Source organism: Zootoca vivipara, chromosome 3 (genome assembly GCF_965207765.1).
Source record: "Zootoca vivipara chromosome 3, rZooViv2.hap1.1, whole genome shotgun sequence".
NCBI lineage: Eukaryota > Metazoa > Chordata > Lepidosauria > Squamata > Lacertidae > Zootoca > Zootoca vivipara.
Genome location: NC_142586.1, coordinates 4200932 through 4220447, shown reverse-complemented (window position 1 = coordinate 4220447; position 19516 = coordinate 4200932). Strand labels below are relative to the sequence as shown.

At 44.8% G+C, this 19516-nt stretch overlaps 1 protein-coding gene across 4 annotated transcripts in view; it reads right to left on the bottom strand.

Moving 5' to 3' along the window:
• Positions 1 to 284: 284 nt before the first annotated feature.
• The window catches only part of CD2AP (CD2 associated protein), a 50981-nt gene continuing 31749 nt past the window's right edge, over positions 285 to 19516 (bottom strand). For all 4 annotated transcript variants that reach the window (XM_060272350.2, XM_088667100.1, XM_060272351.2 and 1 more), the window contains 7 exons: positions 17307 to 17466; positions 15906 to 16048; positions 10867 to 10982; positions 10547 to 10636; positions 9283 to 9473; positions 5116 to 5179; positions 285 to 3588 (listed from right to left, as the gene is read on the bottom strand). In XM_060272350.2, coding sequence (XP_060128333.1) covers positions 3547 to 3588; positions 5116 to 5179; positions 9283 to 9473; positions 10547 to 10636; positions 10867 to 10982; positions 15906 to 16048; positions 17307 to 17466 — 806 coding nt within the window. In that variant the 3' untranslated portion in view covers positions 285 to 3546. The remainder of the gene's footprint in view (positions 3589 to 5115; positions 5180 to 9282; positions 9474 to 10546; positions 10637 to 10866; positions 10983 to 15905; positions 16049 to 17306; positions 17467 to 19516) is intronic.

Below are 19516 nucleotides of genomic sequence, written 5' to 3'. Positions count from 1 at the left end.
GAAATATTTTGTTCTATGTTATATCTAGCTGAATTACATCTAAGGGGTCTAAATGTTTATGGGGGGTGGAAATCACTTAACATATTAACAGCATATAATTTTATTGTGGAGTTTCAATAGCATGCATAATTTTACAGCACCTGTAAACAAGTCAGTGAAGCATAACTGCTTGAAATAACTTGCATTTTTTGGAATGTCTGCATACGTCCCCCATTTCCCATTATACAATATTAATTTAAGACATATCAGTGAGACCTCTATTGCTAAAAATACTCATAGCAGCATATTTTAGAAGATTTTTATTATTATTATTAAATCAAGTCATTGCACTTCATCATTTATTGCTGCAGCAAAAAAGGCCATTTAATAATTAACACGTCCGATTTCATTGATTGTCAGGTCCTATTCATCTGCTATGAGCTTCAAGGCAGACAAAACTGTCATACAACAACTGATAATTAATACCATTTTGCCTTACACTTTGAATCACAGTGAAGACCACATAGAAGAACTTTTTTCCAGTTCTGCACAGGAATAAAACTTCAACAAGCTGGGATCAAAGAGGAGCTGTTTTGTTGCCCATTTATCTGAGAGAGCAGGCTAGTATTTGTGATGCAGCTGAACTACCACAAGGTTGTAAGAACTAGAGGCAAGGGTCCCTCGCCCAGGGCCATGCAAAATGGGTTAGAGGCCTAAACCAGATGGGACAAATGTAGGCCCCATTTCTGCACTTATCTATTTTCATCTGCATTAATCTCGTCTGAATCTGTGCCCTTGACTTTCTTTACAATATCCATTATCTTTACCCAAGGGCCCTCCTTTGCCTCTGCCAGTGGGACTCAGAGGGCACCCCTTCAAAATCAGAGGCCCCTTCTGTTCTGGCCTGCCCTCACCCCAAGTCTGGCAAGCATCTGTGCTTTGACCAAAAATTCTGTTTGTGGGGGAAATACTTCTCCAAGAAAGAACATAAGGATAAGGTGTTTTGCCTCCTACAAATTGGGCTTCCGATGCCCCCCCTCCTTTAAAAAAACAAAAACCTTTTAGCACCTCATGGTAGTTTTCTGCAAAAACCCAACAGAAATGGAGAGAAACTCTGCCTCTTTTCTTCCCACGGAGGGGGGTTTTTTTTTTTTTTTGTAGAGGCAGTAAAGAAATGCTACTCCTAAAAAATCTTGAAAAGCCTTTATTATGGTAAAGGGAAACAGCTGCTGTTTTACAGGAGACAGCAGGAGTGTGGGGCTGGTGTTTCTAAAAAAGCCCAACTTGCAGTGCGAACAAAATCACCTGCCTTTTCCTTCATGGAGACTAGAGAAGGAAGGAGTGGCAGTTTCAGTCCTGCAAACTGCGCTTTTGTAGAAAGCTCCAGCAGCAAAGTCCTCCTGCAAAAATCCCAATGGAAAGGAAAGAAATGGCCCTTCTTTTTTACATGAACTAGGGCGGTGGGAGAGACGGCTTTTTGCTCCCCCTTTGGGCTTTTAAAGGCTGCAGCAAAAGCACAACTTGCAGGATGGCAGGGCACCTCTCTCCCCCGCTTTTCCTTGAGTTTCTGCAGGAGGCAATGGCAGGAAGGTGCTGCTTGAACCTTCTGTGGAAACCTCAGGGGCAGATACCCTCCTCCCCACGCCCTCTGCACCTGCCATGAGACTCAGTGGAAGGACACAAGTCATGGGTCTGGCTAGTAAGACAAGACAAAATTTGTTGACCAACAAAAATGATGAATTAGTATCAGATTAGATTTACTAGATCTGCCTTTCTTAACCATGATGTTGTTGGACTACAACTGCCATAATCCATAGCCAGCAGCAGTCAGGGAAGATGCGAGTCTGACAATATTTGGGAACTCAAGGTTAAGAAAGGCTGCACTAGACTAGTAAGGTAACAAGTGTGAAAATTGGCAACAAAAAACAATCATTAGCAACTGATTCATTAGATGTTTGTCATTAGTTAAGCACCAAGCAGGCATCTTGTTTTTATACACCCATTTCTGTCCCTACATTTTAATTCACTAATTCACAACTGATATACCTGCCATAGCTGCCAAGTTTTCCCTTTTCTCGCGAGGAAGCCAATTCAGCAAAAGGGAATTTCCCTTAAAAAAGGGAGAACTTGGCAGCTATGCTACCTGCCATTAGAAATTCAAATTTCTGCACTTGCTAACAATTAATAATTGTTTGTATTCTTATACAACTATGACAAAATACTTATGCCATCCAAGTTTTGTTTTATTAAAGGAGAGCAGACGAACATGAAAACTACTGACACGGGAAAAGTTAAGATTTCACATTATTTTAATTTGGTTAACTAAAAACCACTCTGGAAATATTGCCTTTTTATACTGTTTTAGAAAAGAAATGAAGGAGAAACAAGAGACAGAAAAGGGTTTGTATTTTTAGCCTTGGCTTGAATGCGACATGGAGCATTTTTAGTTTTTCTCCTTTGTAGGAAGAAATGGGAAGGGGCAAAATTACTCCAAAAAGAAGTCATTTCTACCAAACAAAATCAACTCCTTTAATTTCAGGAGCACATTGTAGTACTATGATGTACACAAGAATCCAGTCTCTAAGAATCCTCTTGTGTCTTAGTGTCGTAACAGCAGCCCCGTCAAGATTGCAGGTCGTCAACAGGTGGGCAGCTCTAAACACTTCACTGTCACATGAAGATTTTAATAATGCTAATATGATTAGTGCTGAAAATCTTTATGAAGCTGTAAGATACTGTAGTGCTAGAACAAAATTTATGAAAGCAAAGAATTGCATAGCATGCCATGTGCTGCAATATTTAGGCACAACGGGGTGAATTACAAGACCATTTCAACCTTAAGCATTGGCCTGGGTGTGGGTGTTTGTGTGTGGTCCAACCCTAAGTCCCTTTCATGACTCCTATAGTGCAAGTGACAGAATATTCTTCTCAGTCAAAAATCTTAATACGTTGTACTGTACAGTTGTGACTTTTCTGCTCCATAGCAAGAACAAACTCCCAGCATCATCCTGAACTATAAAATAGCATATTATTAATACTCTCACTGCAGACAGGCACAACAGTGTAGCCCTGGGTAGAAATGCAAAAAAATAATAATTAAAAAAATACAAACATCATATTCCCTTTAGCATTGTGGGGAAAGTAGTGGCTATAATGAGTACAAGGGCAGACCAGGTGCCTCCCTATAGGCTCCTTTACAGAGTTTCTTTGCAAAGATATACTGCCTTATATATATAGTACAGATCTCTTAAAATTAGACTATAGATGCTCAATAAAAAATCTAGTAAGAACCCCTCTTTTTATACAGATTCAGTAGTATTTTCAAGCAAACCAAGGAAATAAAGGTCTGCGATTCCAGCACAGTAAGAAATAAGGCCCCTCCTATATTGGTAAGAAACAAAAAAGTGTTTGTTTTCTTCTCTTAGCTCACTAAATAGAAGATTATATTCATTTATTCCTTTTTTTAATGGAATGCTATCCATTTATTGGTTTGAAGTAAAAAAAGAAAAGTCAAGTTAGCTTCCTTTGTATTTTGACTCTGAAATCCTGGCAAGGTCTATGGCTCTTTCATGTTGTTATGACAGCTTTCTTGAGCTTCTCTATTTCCACCTGTGGATGAGACATATTAAAACTTTAATACAGAAATGAGTAACGTTGCCTATATTTCCCAGCAATGCTTAAACATGTGCTACAACATGCTTGGTTGGGAAGCTGATCACCAGAGCCGGGGTGGGGAACCTGTGCCCCCCCCCAGATGTGGCAAGACTCCCATTTGCCCCAGGCAGCCTGTCCAATGGTCAGGGAGGGTGGGAGTTGCAGGCCAAGAACATCCAGAGGCCCACAAGTTCTGTACAGTCATACCTTGGTTTAAGTACGCCTCGGTTTGAGTACTTTCAGTTTAAGTACTCCGAGGACCCGTCTGGAATGGATTAATCCACTTTCCATGACTTTCAATGGGAAAGTTCACTTCAGGTTAAGTACGCTTCAGGTTAAGTACAGACTTCCGGAACCTATTGTGTGCTTAAACTGAGGTACCACTGGATCTTCTATTGTAGGGCTAGTGAAAAGCTTAAGAATTTTAATTGCATTCACTGAACCATCCAGCCATTGAAACACCCTTGTGGAATTCATGTCCATCTGTGTAATCACTAAGCTGAGTTAGGTTCCGTACCATAAAACACTTCAGCAGCTAAACATATTTGCTCACATTTGAATGCATTGAATGGTACACAAATGTATACTGAAACTGTGGTTTAAAAATAATAATTCTAAAGCTTTTCACTAGCACAAATGATACGTTATTTACTATCTGCTTCTAGACCAATTGCAACTGAGGCCACTTAAGCTTAAGGTGTGATTAAGAAACATCGCAGAAGCATGGGCTCATCACCTCAATATTTTGGCACCTAGCATTGTTGGTAGAGCATGAGACTCAATCTCGGGGTTGTGGGTTCAAGCCCCCACTTTAGGCAAGATTCCTGCCTTGCAGGAGGTACTAGATGAGCCTCATGGCCCCTTCCAACTCTACAATTTATGAAAAAACTGTTCCTTAATACAATTATGATTAATTTAGTCATGAACAGCTGCTATACAATCTTAAATGAGGTATATCTACCCAGTTTTCTAGAAAAGGTTTTAGCCATTTTGAATGTCCCCCTTCCTGCTCTCAACACAACACTCATGGAAATGGCAACACCTGGATTCCAACCAAAGGACTGGGAGATATCTCAGGAAAAACAATGCTCCAATATTGTTCCCTCAAGTTTCCTATCCAGTCTAGCGTCTCTACTTTGTATTTGAGGGAATTCTTTCCCCCAGTCAGCAAAACAATCAAGTCAATGTGTGAAGCATTTTATAGTGGCAGAGGTGAATTTAGGAGAGAGAGAGCCATGCGGTCGCACTGGGCATGCAGCCGAGGAGGGCACTTGCTCAAGGCCCAGTAAGTGCTTGCCTGTCTTTGGGAAGGAGGTAAATGGCTCTAGGACCCTGCCAGAGCCCTCTGCAAGGGCAGGGGGGAGAGCATAAAATGGCCTTGCACAGGGCCTTGACATGGTCCACCCCCTCCCACCCAGATAGTGGCTGCTTTATTAAACAATAGCCCCTCATTCAACTTCCAAAAATATTCAAACACATTACCTCTAGGTTACTTCGCATCTGCTTCTCTTTCTCCAACTCCCTTTTCAGTTTTTCCAGTTCCTTCCTTTGAAAGTTAAAGGCAAAACTAGTTAAATTTTGCCATGTGAAATTTTACTTCTTTTTGTGGTTGAAGAAACATGCTAGTATATAAACTATGCCCAGACTCAAAGCAGAAAGAACAGCCGCAGAGGAAAGTTGTCCAAGTGCTTTGCCTCCAGAAATATACTGTGTGGATCTAAATCAGCAAGAAGATTCGTTCAAATCCATCTCATTCATATTGCTTTATATAGTTCCTAAACAATTGTGCAAAATCTGACCACTAAACTATGTTAATTTGCAACTAAAGAGCATTATTTACACTCATTTCATTTTTACAACTGGGCCTTGTACCATAAACATTTCAACTGCTTCCCCCCTCTTTCTTGCTTTTTTAACCACTAGAGGGAATGTCTTTAAAATATTGCCCTACAAGGTTTCTCATACAAGCAGCACCCATGACAGTTTGTGAGTCAAAAACAATCCTATATATGTTTACTCAGAAGTAAGTCCTGATGAGTTCAAGGGGGCTTTCTCCTGGGTAAGGGATTGCAGCCAAAGTGTGGGAATACAGGAGCTGGCACACTGGAGAACGGCTTCTCTTCTTTTCGAGGCTGCCCCTTCCTGCTTTCCTCTGTCTTGGCTCAGACCCACCCTCAGAAAAACAAAGAAAAAACTGCCACCACCAACCAAGGAAAGAGCAAACAAGGAAAACAACCCATGACTGATGGTTTGAAGGAAGGGCTGAGAGGTATGGAGTACAGAAGAATCACATCACATGCAGGAGTTTTGTTCCAGAGGCAGTGCAAAAATGCTTAACGCCAAACTACTTGGCTGCTGGCTGGCAAGCAGGGGGCAGCCCTGTGTGAATGTGCTCCTTGTGTTTCCACTGCCTTCCCTCAGTTCTCCACAACTGCTTTCCCTGCTCCCTGGGTTGTTGAGGCAAGGAGGAGAGAGTGCAGAGAGGCAACCCGGCTCACTTGGAGAGACATTGAGGCAGAAGGGAAGGAAATCCTGAGAAACGCAGGCAGAAGAACAAGGCTGGAATGGAGCTGCACCTTCGGCCTCCATCCCTCTGTCTTCCTGCCACTCCTCTGCTGCACCTGTTGCTTGTAAGGCCACTGCAGGAGCCAATCACCCCCCCCCCCGCTGCTTCTCCGCTCCATTCCTGCTCCAGACTGTCCTCCTCACTGTGACCCCCCAGAAGGGAGGGGAGGGTGCAGTGGCACCTGGCTTCCTCGGCTGAAACAGTGGGAAGCGGCAAGACAAAAAGGGAGTTGGAGGGAGACCTAGGCAGAAGCTGCAGTTCCATTCCAGGCTTTTTCTTCTGCCCAATCAGCTTTCCCAAGTTCAATGCATGTGTGATGTGACTCCACTGTAGTTTAGTTTCATCAAGTCTCAGGGTATTATCTGAAGGCACATGAGACCCTCACCTTGATGCTAAGGACACCTGGGTCTGCTCAGTGTCTCGATGGAGAACCTTAGAATAGGCCTGCTCCCTTGCATTCCATAAGGGAATAATAATAATAATAATAATAATAATAATAATAATAATAATAATAATTATTTATACCCTGCCCATCTGGCTGGGTTTCTCCAGCCACTCTGGGCGGCTTCCAACAGAAAAATAAAACAGTGATCCATTAAACATTAAAAGCCTCCCTAAACAGATATCTTCTAAAAGTTTGGTAGTTGTTTTTCTCTTTGACATCTGATGGGAGGGCGTTCCACAGGGCGGGCGCCACTATCGAGAAGGCCCTCTGTCTAGTTCCCTGCAACTTGACTTCTCGCAATGAGGGAACCGCCAGAAGGCCCTCGGTGCTGGACCTCAGTGTCCGGGCAGAACGATGGAGGTGGAGACGCTCCTTCAGGTATACTGGACCGAGGTCATTTACTGGGAGCCAATGTGGTCTCAGCGGCCGCTCCCAGTCCCCAGTCTAGCTGCCGCATTCTGGATTAGTTGTAGTTTCCGAGTCACCTTCAAAGATAGCCCCACGTAGAGCGCATTGCAGTAGTCCAAGCGAGAGATAACTAGAGCATGCACCACTCTGGCGAGACAGTCTGCAGGCAGGTAGGGCCTCAGCCTGCGTACCAGATGGAGCTGATACACAGCTGCCCTGGACACAGAATTGACCTGCGCCTCCATGGATAGCTGTGGGTCCAAAATGACTCCCAGGCTGCGCACCTGGTTCTTCAGAGGTACAGTTATCCCATTCAGGACCAGGGAGTCCTCCACACCTGCCCGCCTCCTGTCCCCCACAAACAGTACTTCTGTCTTGTCAGGATTCAACTTCAATCTGTTAGCCGCCATCCATCCTCCAACCGCCTCCAGGCACTCACACAGAACCTTCACTGCCTTCACTGGTTCTGATTTAAAAGAGAGGTAGAGCTGGGTATCATCCGCATACTGATGAATACCCAGCCCAAACCCCCTGATGATCTCTCCCAGCAGCTGCATGTAGATGTTAAAAAGCACGGGGGAGAGGACAGAACCCTGAGGCACCCCACAAGTGAGAGCCCAGGGGTCTGAACACTCATCCCCCACCACCACTTTCTGAACACGGCCCAGGAGGAAGGAGCAGAACCACTGTATGACAGTGCCCCCAGCTCCCAACCCCTCTAGACGGTCCAGAAGGATGTTATGGTCGATGGTGTCAAAAGCCGTTGAGAGATCCAGCAGGACTAGGAAACAGCTCTCACCTTTGTCCCTAGCCCGCCGGAGGTCATCAACCAGTGCGACCAAGGCAGTTTCAGTCGCATGGTGAGGCCTGAATCATTGGGAGGTATTTAAATGGAATCCTATATAATAATATGCAAGTGTCTCTGCATCCAGATTCCCTGTGTCCCGTTTTCCACGCTACTGAGCATGTGCCCCAGGGACACAGGGATTGGACGCAGAGACTGCACGTACACACACACACACACACACACGCTCTCCCCACCCCACCCCCCACCCCTCTGCCCTGCACTGGTTCAATAAGCAGTTAAAACAGGCCACCAGGTGGAAAGCAGGAGCAGGCAGCAAGGCTCCTAAGCAGGGCAGGCCCTCTCTCAACGTGCCCAAGGGCCTGAGGAGGAAGCCGGGACGACCAAAAAAATCGAGGCCCCGGCTTCTCCTCACTAACAGGCCCGAAATTGAGGCCCAAACAGCACAAGCAACCGGGAGACCCCCGCTGGGCCGGAACGGCCAGTAAAGGCGCGGGGAGGCCACCGAATGCTCAGCGCCAACCGCGGGACCCTCAGAAAGCGCCGGGGCGGGCGCAAGCCCCCCGGACGGCAAAGCTCCCTCCCGGACGCAGCAGGTGACTGAAAAAACAGCCGTGGAGGCCAACAAAAGTAGTGGGAGCCACCCCCACCCCCCCAAAAAACTGGGCGTACACCCCGGAGCAGCCGCCTGGGCCGTCCAGGAGCCAGAATTCGGCCACTGGGCCCTGGCAGCAGCAGCGCTATTGACGGGGGAAAATTAGGAACCAAACGGCAGGCGCAAAAAGTGCGCGAAAACAGGGTGGGGAGGGACCTGCACTCTAAACACAAGCTTCGGAGGGGGTAAAGGAAGAAATACCCCCCGCACCCCCCAGCCGAGCCCGGGCTGTAAAGGTAAAAGGGGGGGGGACTTTGGCTTGGGGTTTGGGAACGGGGGGGGGGGAGAAAATTAGGGATAAATTAAGGATCAAAGGGAGGGGGGAAGGAACAATCAATTAGACAAGGAATAAAAGCCCCCCGCGCGCCGCTGCCACCGAAAAAGGCCAAATGTTCTAGCGCCCGTTTATTAAACAGGCTGAATGGCACTAGTGAACAAATAAATGAATAAAATGCTGGTTAGATAAAAGCTGAAGCCTACCAGGCTAGTGCTTAAATCTTGGGTGGTCATATCCACACACACATCCCAATTTGTCCATTTTTTAAAAAAAATGCAAGATAGGTTCTTTTTTTAAAAAAACAAAAACAAACTTATTGCCCCTGGTGATCCCCACTTGATGCCAAGAGGTTTTTTCAACCCAATCCCCACCCTGCCCTTAAAACATCATATAATTTTAATACAGGAGGTTATGCTAAAATGCTTGAACAAAAGAGCCATGACATAAATCTGCTACATCTTTCATCTAAAAGTCCAGTGAAATTAGCACTTACCCATGTTCTTTCTTTAGTGTTTCTACGACAGCTAGCAGGTCAAAAACCTGTGACCTGAGGTCTTCCAGAGAAGGCTTCTTCTCCCTTTCATCTGTTTCCTGTTTAAGTTTCATTTCCCCAGTAGCAGCGCTGAGTACAAAAGAATTTGGTCTTGGTGATGAAGACAGAAGTGGTGGAGCAAATAGAGATGGCTGAAATAAGAAGGAAGTCATCTAATAAGTAAATGTACACGATGCAAACAATGCAAGCTGTCAAAATTGTGTCTCAAAGGACAAGCAAAGTCTGCTGAATTGCTGCTGACCCCCCACCCCTGTTAAGAAGTGAAGCCTGAAATACTTCCAGTGACCCCTGGGAAGACAGCTGCCACTGGCAGGGGAGGCTCACCTGTGGCCCTTAGAAGCTGAGGGACTCCCTCCCATCAGCCCCTGACAGCCTGCACAACAAACAAGGCGGGTGGAGGTGGAAGTGCAGCAACATTTGGAGGGCCACAGGGTCACTCCAGCCACTCAACAGTGGCTTAAAAAGCTGTTTCTTGTATTTCCCACACAGTGGAATTTCGCCAGGCTGAATTCAGTGTTTCTTAAAACTCTGTCCATCTGACAAAGAGCATCTCCACAAAAGTCATGTATCAGTTATGATCCTCATTACCTTTCCCAAGCAATCTTCTAAGCAGGTTTTAACATTGTATGTTGGTAACAAAGTTAGTGGTAATACTCTGAGGATATTTTACTTAGAACAGCAGAGAATACATTCAGGTAAAGTGACATTTTCTATGAGCCATTCAAAATAAATTTATACCCCTTATCTGTATAGAGTCATATTACATGAATACAGGAACGCGGGTGGCGCTGTGGGTTAAATCACAGAGCCTAGGGCTTGCCGATCAGAAGGTCGGCAGTTTGAATCGCCACGACGGGGTGAGCTCCCGTTGCTTGGTCTCTGCTCCTACCAACCTAGCAGTTCAAAAGCATGTCAAAGTGCAAGTAGATAAATAGGGACCGCTCCGGCAGGAAGGTAAACGGCGTTTCCGTGTGCTGCTCTGGTTCGCCAGAAGCGGCTTTGTCATGCTGGCCACATGACCTGGAAGCTGTACGCCGGCTCCCTCGGCCAATAACACGAGATGAGCGCCGCAACCCCAGAGTCGGTCACGACTGGATCTAATGGTCAGGGGTCCCTTTACCTTTTTACATGAATACACCAAAATTATGAACTGCTATTATTAGATTTCTTATTACAACTAACTTAAGCCATCTCAATTCTGTACCTTTTTAACTTCGGGTGGCTTTACTTTGGCACTTTCTTCCTCCTCTTTATGCTCCTTCCCACTTCTCTCTATGCTTAAATTCTGAGAAGCCTAGAGGAAAAAAGAAAAGGGAAAAATCTGCATTCTGTGTGAAGCAAACCCACCTATTTTAAAAGCTAAAAGCACACATTTCCATTTATTACTCCTATTTATAATATGCATCTAGTACATTCATTCATACACACAGACTTGTAAGTGAAAGAATTATGAAACTTAACAGATTATTTATTAAATTTATGGTATACACCCAATACACAGAAGATACAGTTCCCTGTACTCACAGAATTCGTGCCATTGAAGCGAGTGGGAAGCCTCCTGCCAGGCATCTTTGGCCTATTTGCAGTGGGATGTGATAAATTATCTGAGGTAGCTATTATATGATCAAAACTTGAAATTTCTGGAAAAGATTTGAAAACAGAGGTCACAATTAAAGCTCAGAAAACAATCTTAGAGGAGGAGTATAAAATGTTGTCAGAATATATGACAAAAGCCATCAACACAATATGACAGCTGGGACAGCTCAGTCGGTAGAACTGGAGACTCTTCAGCTCCACAATGGGCACTGCAGGGGGGTGGACTATATGACCCTCGTGGTCCCTTCCAACTCCACAGAATCTATGATTCTACCAACATCAGTGCAGATATTAAAGATTAGAATAGGAATTAATATGCTAAAAGCAGTCTCCATATTAAAAATAAAGTAGACAATGAAAATTGGGAGCAAGATACAAAACTCAACTGACTGTATAACTTTCTGATCTCTTTCTCAGAATAAGCTTGCAATTAAACATTTAGAAAACCATATACAACTAAAAGTGTCAAGTAAATGATTCTATGTGATTAAACAGCTATTCAGCCACTCAAGTACTCAATTTATCTGTAATGCAGCAACCTGAGTAACAAAAGGATGCCTGGATCTATGTATAAGAGCAGGGTTAGCGAGTTGTGAAAACTAAGCGCCTTGAGGAGTCCATTTGTGTAAAGCAGGGGTCAGCACACAGTCCTGCAGACGCCACGGTGGGTCGGAGTGTGTGTGTGTGCACGCATAAACACTATTTCTGATGCTTCTTCCGGTGTGGAGGAGGCATGCGCAGCTTCCCATCGGCTGCAGGAGCTTCCTGCAGCTAATGCGAAGCCAGCCAGTGTCGTTTAGGCGACTGATTGGGCGGTGGGGGTCCATGTGGCCCATGGGCCTTAGGTTGCCGACCCCTGGTGTAAATTCTTTATGTGTTAACCTGCTGCAGTAAAAACAAGCATCGTACTATGCCATAGACCAGGCATCCCCAAACTGCGGCCCTCCAGATGTTTGGGCCTACAACTCCCATGATCCCTAGCTAACAGGACCAGAGGTCAGGGATGATGGGAATTGTAGTCCAAAACATCTGGAGGGCCGAAGTTTGGGGATGCCTGCCATCCATTTTAGTTCACTGATGCCCAGGATGCCAATATTTATTATTGCCACCTAATAATAAATCATAAAATCATAGAGTTGGAAGAGACCACAAGAACCATCCAGTCCAACCCCCTGCCAAGCAGGAAACACCATCAAAGCTGTCAAGCCTCTGCTTAAAGACCTCCAAAGAAGGAGACTCCACCACACTCCTTGGCAGCAAATTCCACTGCCAAACAGCTCTTACTGTCAGGAAGTTCTTCCTAATGTTTAGGTGGAATTTTCTTTCTTGTAGTTTGAATCCGTTGCTCCGTGTCCGCTTCTCTGGAGCAGCAGAAAACAACCTTTCTCCCTCCTCTATATGACATCCTTTTATATATTTGAACATGGTTATCATATCACCCCTCAACCTTCTCTTCTCCAGGCTAAACATACCCAGCTCCCTAAGCCGTTCCTCATAAGGCATCGTTTCCAGGCCTTTGACCATTTTGGTTGCCCTCTTCTGGACATGTTCCAGCTTGTCAGTATCCTTCTTGAACTGTGGTGCCCAGAACTGGACACAGTACTCCAGGTGAGGTCTGACCAGAGCAGAATACAGTGGCACCATTACTTCCCTTGATCTAGATGCTATACTCCTGTTGATGCAGCCCAGAATTGCATTGGCTTTTTTAGCTGCTGCATCACACTGCTGACTCATGTCAAGTTTGTGGTCTACCAAGACTCCTAGATCCTTTTCACATGTACTGCTCTCAAGCCAGGTGTCTCCCATCCTGTATTTGTGCCTTTCATTTTTTTTTGCCCAAGTGTAGTACTTTACATTTCTCCTTGTTAAAATTCATCTTGTTTGCTTTGGCCCATTTGTCTAATCTGTTAAGGTCATTCTGAAGTGTGATCCTGTCCTCTGGGGTGTTAGCCACCCCTCCCAATTTGGTGTCATCTGCAAACTTGCTCAGGATGCCCTCAAGCCCATCATCCAAGTCATTGATAAAGATGTTGAACAAGACTGGGCCCAAGACAGAACCCTGTGGCACCCCACTAGTCACTACTCTCCAGGATGAGGAGGAGCCATTGATGAGCACCCTTTGGGTTCGGTCAGTAAGCCAGTTACAAATCCACTGAATGGTAGCATTGTCTAGCCCACATTTTACCAGCTTCTTTACAAGAATATCATGGGGCACCTTGTCAAAGGCCTTGCTGAAATCAAGACAGGCTACATCCACAGCGTTCCCTTCATCTACCAGGCTTGTAATTCTGTCAAAAAATGAGATCAGATTAGTCTGACATGACTTATTTTTCAGGAACCCATGCTGACTTTTAGTGATCACAGAGTTTCTTTCTAGGTGCTCACAGACTGTTTGCTTAATGATCTGCTCTAGAATCTTTCCTGGTATTGATGTCAGGCTGACTGGGCGGTAATTGTTTGGGTCCTCTCTTTTCCCCTTTTTGAAAATAGGGACAACATTTGCCCTCCTCCAGTCTGCTGGAACTTCGCCTGTTCTCCAGGAATTTTCAAAGATTATTGCCAGTGGTTCTGAAATCACCTCTGCCAGTTCTTTTAATACTCTTGGATGTAGTTCATCTGGCCCTGGAGACTTGAATACATCTAAACTAGCCAAGTATCCTTGTACTACCTCCTTACTTTTTCGGGGCTGTGTTTCCCCTGCTGAATCATCTGCTCCATATTCTTCAGGTCGGGCATTGTTTTCTTTCTTGGAGAAGACTGAGGCAAAGAAGGCATTGAGGAGTTCTGCCCTTTCTCTGTCCCCTGTTTGCATTTCACCATCTTCTCCTCTGAGTGACCCCACTGTTTCCTTGTTTTTCCTTTTGCTACGGACATACCCATAAAAGCCCTTTTTGTTGCTTTTAACCTGTCTGGCGAGCCTGAGTTCATTCTGTGCTTTAGCTTTTCTGACTTTGTCTCTACACGTGCTGGCTATATGTTTGAATTCCTCTCTGGAGATTTCCCCCCTTTTCCATTTTTTGTACATATCCCTTTTAAATCTTAACTCAGTCAAAAGTTCTTTAGATAGCCAGCCTGGCTTCTTTAGGCACCTTCCATGTTTCCGTCTCATTGGTATTGCCTGAAGTTGTGCTTTTAATATCTCCCTTTTAACAAACTCCCAACCATCATGAACTCCCTTCCCTTTTAGTATTACTGTCCATGGGATTTCCTAAGTTTTCTGAAGTCGGCTTTCTTAAAGTCTAGAATGTGGACCTTAGTATGCTTGGTTGCTCCTTTCCGCTGGATAATAAACTCCAGAAGAGCATGGTCACTCCCACCTAATGATCCTGCCACTTCTACCCCACTAACCAAGTCATCACTATTGGTTAGGACCAGATCTAAAATGGCTGATCCTCTTGTTGCTTCTCCCACTTTCTGGACAATGAAGTTGTCTGCAAGGCCAGTGAGGAATCTGTTCGACCTTATGCTCTTGGCTGAGTTTGACATCCAACAAATATCAGGATAGTTGAAATCCCCCATTACTACTATCTCACTTCCTTTGGAATGCTTGGCCATCTGTTCCAGGAAGGCATCATCTGTGTCCTCAGTTTGGCTTGGGGATCTATAGTAAACTCCCACAATGAGATCACTGTTGTTTTTCTCTCCCTTAATTTTGACCCAGATACTCTCAATTTGGCTTTGAAGTTTTAAATCCTGGATCTCTTCACAGGTATACATATCCCTAACATATAAAGCTACTCCTCCTCCTTTCCTGTTTGGTCTATTTCTCTTAAATAGATTGTATCCCTCTATTACTACATTCCAGTCATGAGACTCATCCCACCAGGTTTCAGTGATGCCTATTATGTCATATTTAGTTTGCTGTACCAAGAGCTCAAGTTCATCTTGTTTATTTCCCATGCTCTGTGCATTAGTATACAGACATTGAAGACCGTTGATCATTCCCCCATGTCTCTTATTTAAGGATATTTTCGTCCCACCACTAGGTCTGCATGCTGCTTGCTCCATTTGGTCCTTGACATTTGGATGATCATCTTCAGCATTTGATAGACTCCTACCTTCAGGACCACTGTCTCCCTCCCCCACATAAGTCAGTTTAAAGCCCTCCTGATGAGGTTTTTGAGTTTCGTGGCAAAAACATTCCTCCCAACTTTTGTGAGGTGCAGTCCATCACTTGCCAGAAGTCCATCCTCAAGAAACTGCAGACCGTGATCTAGGAATCCAAACCGTTCCTGTTTGCACCATTTGCGAAGCCAGTTGTTCACTTCCCCTATTTTTCCCTCTCTCCCTGGGCCATGTCGTTCAACTGGGAGGACAGAAGAGATGACAATTTGTGCATCTAATTGCTTCAACTTCCTGCCCAGAGCCTCATAATCATTTTTAATCTTCTGTAAGCTATGGCTTGCAGTGTCATTGGTTCCCACATGCACCAAAAGGAAGGGGTATTTGTCGGTGGGTTTTATGATTCCTTGCAGCCGTTCTGTTACATCTTTGATCTTGGCCCCAGGTAGACAGCACACCTCTCGAGACATCTTGTCAGGCCCACAGATCACTGCTTCTGTACCCCTCAGTAGGGAATCCCCTATCACCACTACACACCTCTTCATAGGCTTGGTTGGGATTCTTCCATGTGCTGTCTCTTCCAAGGTTACCTGCATATTCCCGGAGGACTGACTTTGCTGCTCATCTTCATATTTCTGATCAACTGTGATGAGGGAGAGATCTTCAAATGGAGTCTGTTCCTCGTCTTCCCCAAACTGCTGCCCCCAGATGTTTTGGCCTACAACTCCCATGATCCCTAGCTAACAGGACCAGTGGTCAGGGATGATGGGAATTGTAGTCCAAAACATCTGGAGGGCCGAAGTTTGGGGATGCCTGCCATAGACTAACCCACGCAGTTATGTCATTAGCTTTCCTGAACGGAAGATTTATCCAGTTACGCTTCTTCCTTCCTTTTTAAAGCTTACCTGCCTCTTTTACGTTCGTTATTGCAATTGAATCGACCTCTGCTGATTTTGGTCTCGGTGGTAACTGCTCAGAATCTAACTTTGGTTTTGTTGCTGGTTCAATTTCAGATTTTGGTCGCCAGGAAACAACTTCCCCATTTGTCCTGTGTTTGAAAGAGAAAATGATTTAACATTAGGTATTACAGCAAAAGGGACGTGGGTGGCGCTGTGGGTTAAACCTCAGAGCCTAAGGCTTGCCGATTGGAAGGTCGGCGGTTCGAATCCCCGCGACGGGGTGAGCTCCCATTGTTTGGTCCCAGCTCCTGCCAACCTAGCAGTTCGAAAGCACGTCAAAGTGCAAGTAGATAAACAGGTACTGCTCTGGCGGGAAGGTAAACGACATTTCCGTGCGCTGCTCTGGTTTGCCAGAAGCGGCTTTGTCATGCTGGCCACATGACCTGGAAGCTGTACGCCGGCTCCCTCAGCCAATAAAGCGAGATGAGCACCACAACCCCAGAGTCGGTCACGATTGGACCTAATGGTCAGGGGTCCCTTTACCTTTACCATTACAGCAAAAGGGGGGGGGAACCCTCAGCATAATTTTGACAATTCAAGGCTTATTTTTTTATATACATGTTCATAAAAATAGGCTCAGCTCATGAATCTAGTTCTCAAAATCTTGGTTTTGAGGCTCAGGAGTGGATCTGGTCCCACATGTTTCAAGTCTCTCCTCTTGCGCATGGATTCTTCCCTTTCATCATCCTTCTGAATATTCTCTCAAGGAGAATTACACACAGAATAATTTAAAACAGCTAAAACAACAATAACTACTACTACTACTACATTTAAAGCAAGACAAACCCTAACAAATGCCAACAGTGCCCTTCAGTTCTCTATATTGATCAAACAGGCCAAACCCTACGCCAAAGGATAAATGGACATAAATCTGACATCAGGAATCACAACAAATGGATACTAACAAATGGATACTTGTGGTAAAGACCCATTTATCCAGCTGGGAAAAGCCTTTGGGACAAAAACATCTTCAAGTGCTTCTGGAAAGAGCAGCTAGCAGTTGCTTGTCATATCTTGACAGAAATGCTGTTCCACAGAATAGGGGCAAACACACTGTAAACCCTGCTGAGTTACTGCAGGATTCACAAGCTGCAGTGACCTACTGGGTAGATAAGGAATAAGGCAGTCTCTCAAGCAACTGCTAGCTATGAGAGCCACCTCCAGGATCAGAGGCTCCCCGTCTCAAAATACTGGCCACTGGAGAACAGTGGAAGAGAGTGGTTGCCCTCCTGTTCTACCTGTGGGCTTCCTGTAGGCATCTGGCTGGGGTTGGACTAGATGATCCTTGGGGTCCCTTCCAACCCTACAATTCTGTGGCTTTCACATGTAAGGAAAGGGCATACTTACTTAGATATTGGAGGTTGCACAACTGGTTTATCTGGCCATTTTAAATGCGAAATTCCAGATCTCAACACATTATTTGCCTTGTTTGGCGGGATAGGCTTTTTGGGTGGTACTTGAGGAGCTGCTGGTTTAGATATTTTCTGGTCTAAACATGATTTTTCATCTGGCAAATAAAACAGAAATATATGTCAGTAGTATTTGGGTGACTGGAAGAAAATGACGTACTACAACTACCATTAGCTGACATCATACAAATAATGCAGTTACAATTTATTAGGAGCTACTCCCACAGATATATAGAATCAGAGTTGGAAGAGACCAGAAGGACCATCCAGTCCAACCCCCTGCCAAGCAGGAAACACCATCAAAACATTCCTGACATATGGTCATCAAGCCTCCGCTTAAAGACCTCCAAAGAAGGAGACTCCACCACACTCCTCTGGACACGTTCCAGAGTGGTGTTCTGAGCAGAGGGCCCCAAAGGCTGGCTGTGAGAGAAGTAGAGAAAGCCAAAACTGGATTAAGCCCTAAAGCAACAAACTACTCCCTCCTAGTTGATATTCTCAGATCCAGAAAGTCCCACGGGGACTGAAGCTGGTGTCCAGAAAGTCAAGAACTGAAAAAAGTTACACTTCTCAAACACCAATATTCATTAACATTATTAAGTTCCCTAAATCCGTAGGTGGGTCAACAAGAGCCCTTGGAAAGGAAGAACCATCATTTCTAATGGACTCCTTGACTTTTAATCAAAGATAAAGATGTGTACTATAAGGACGCGGGTGGCACTGTGGGTTAAACCACAGAGCCTTGGGCTTGCTGATCAGAAGGTCAGCGGTTCAAATCCCTGCGACGGGGTGAGCTCCCGTTGCTCGGTCCCAGGCTCCTGCCAACCTAGCAGTTCGAAAGCACGTCAAAGTGCAAGTACTGTATATCCCTGCGTATAAGACTACTTTTTAACCCAGGAAAATCTTCTCAAAAGTCGGGGGTCGTCTTATACGTCAGGTTGTAATTCTTACACAGCGAGTCTATCACAAATTCTATATTTTAACTTGGAAAAGTTGGGGGTCGTCTTATATGCTCAGTCGTCTTATACACTGGAATATACGGAAGATAAATAGGTACGGCTGTGGCAGGAAGGTAAACAGCGTTTCCGTGTGCTGCTCTGGTTTGCCAGAAGTGGCTTTGTCATGCTGGCCACATGACCTGGAAGCTGTATGCCGGCTCCCTTGGCCAATAATGCGAGATGAGCGCCCAACCCCAGAGTCGGTCACGACTGGACCTAATGGTCAGGAGTCCCTTTACCTTTACCTTAAAGATGTGTACTATAAGAGTTTCAGAACGATCAGAACAATGGGGAAACTCAAATATATATAAATAGTATCTATATAATCTATATATATATAAATGTAAACTGGGGATGTGTGTTTGTCTCCAATGTTCAACGAAACCGCTTGACCGATTGTGTTCAAATTTTGACACAATGTCCCAAGCGAATATGAGAGCAAGCCCATACCGTTTGCGTAGACAGATGTCGTACCTGGGCCAGGTAAAACCCCCAAACCACGTGTTCCAGAACTCACAAATTAGACGAAAGTGCATGCTGGGAGCACAGGAGAGGTTGCAAAATAGCGCCCTTTAGTGACGGCTACACTGGTACTGCACCTAGGAAAACTTCCCTCTCCACAGCATCTTGGCTTGGCTTTCCAGACTGGGCCAAGTGGAGGTGGGGGCTCGCCTAAGTGGGGGGTGGGGAATTTTCAGCTGGAATTAACAATAAGCCGTAGTCCTTCTAAAATGGTTATGTAATATGTACAATTCTTCAAACTTGTTGCATCACTCTTTATAATAAACTGTTTCCTAAAAATGGAATTCTCTCCATAATAATATGTTATATAATATTAGAATTAGAAATACTAAAACAAGTTTCACATCCAACATACTTGTTACCAACTGGACCTCCATATAAAATGCAAACTGTCAGAAAATCAGTCTTAATTCCACAACCCCAAGAAAGAAAACTCACCCCAAATGTATCTCATTTTACATTAACTGTAACATCCTTAAAATGGCATAGTATCGATAACAGACATGGCTATGTATTTATTTATGTCCTTTGCCAGTCCCCCAACTCCTGAGTCGGTTGTCCCTGAATAGTGATCAGAAGAGAGCCAGGCAGCAGCAGAATCCTTGCCAATGGGCTTCTTCCCTTCTAG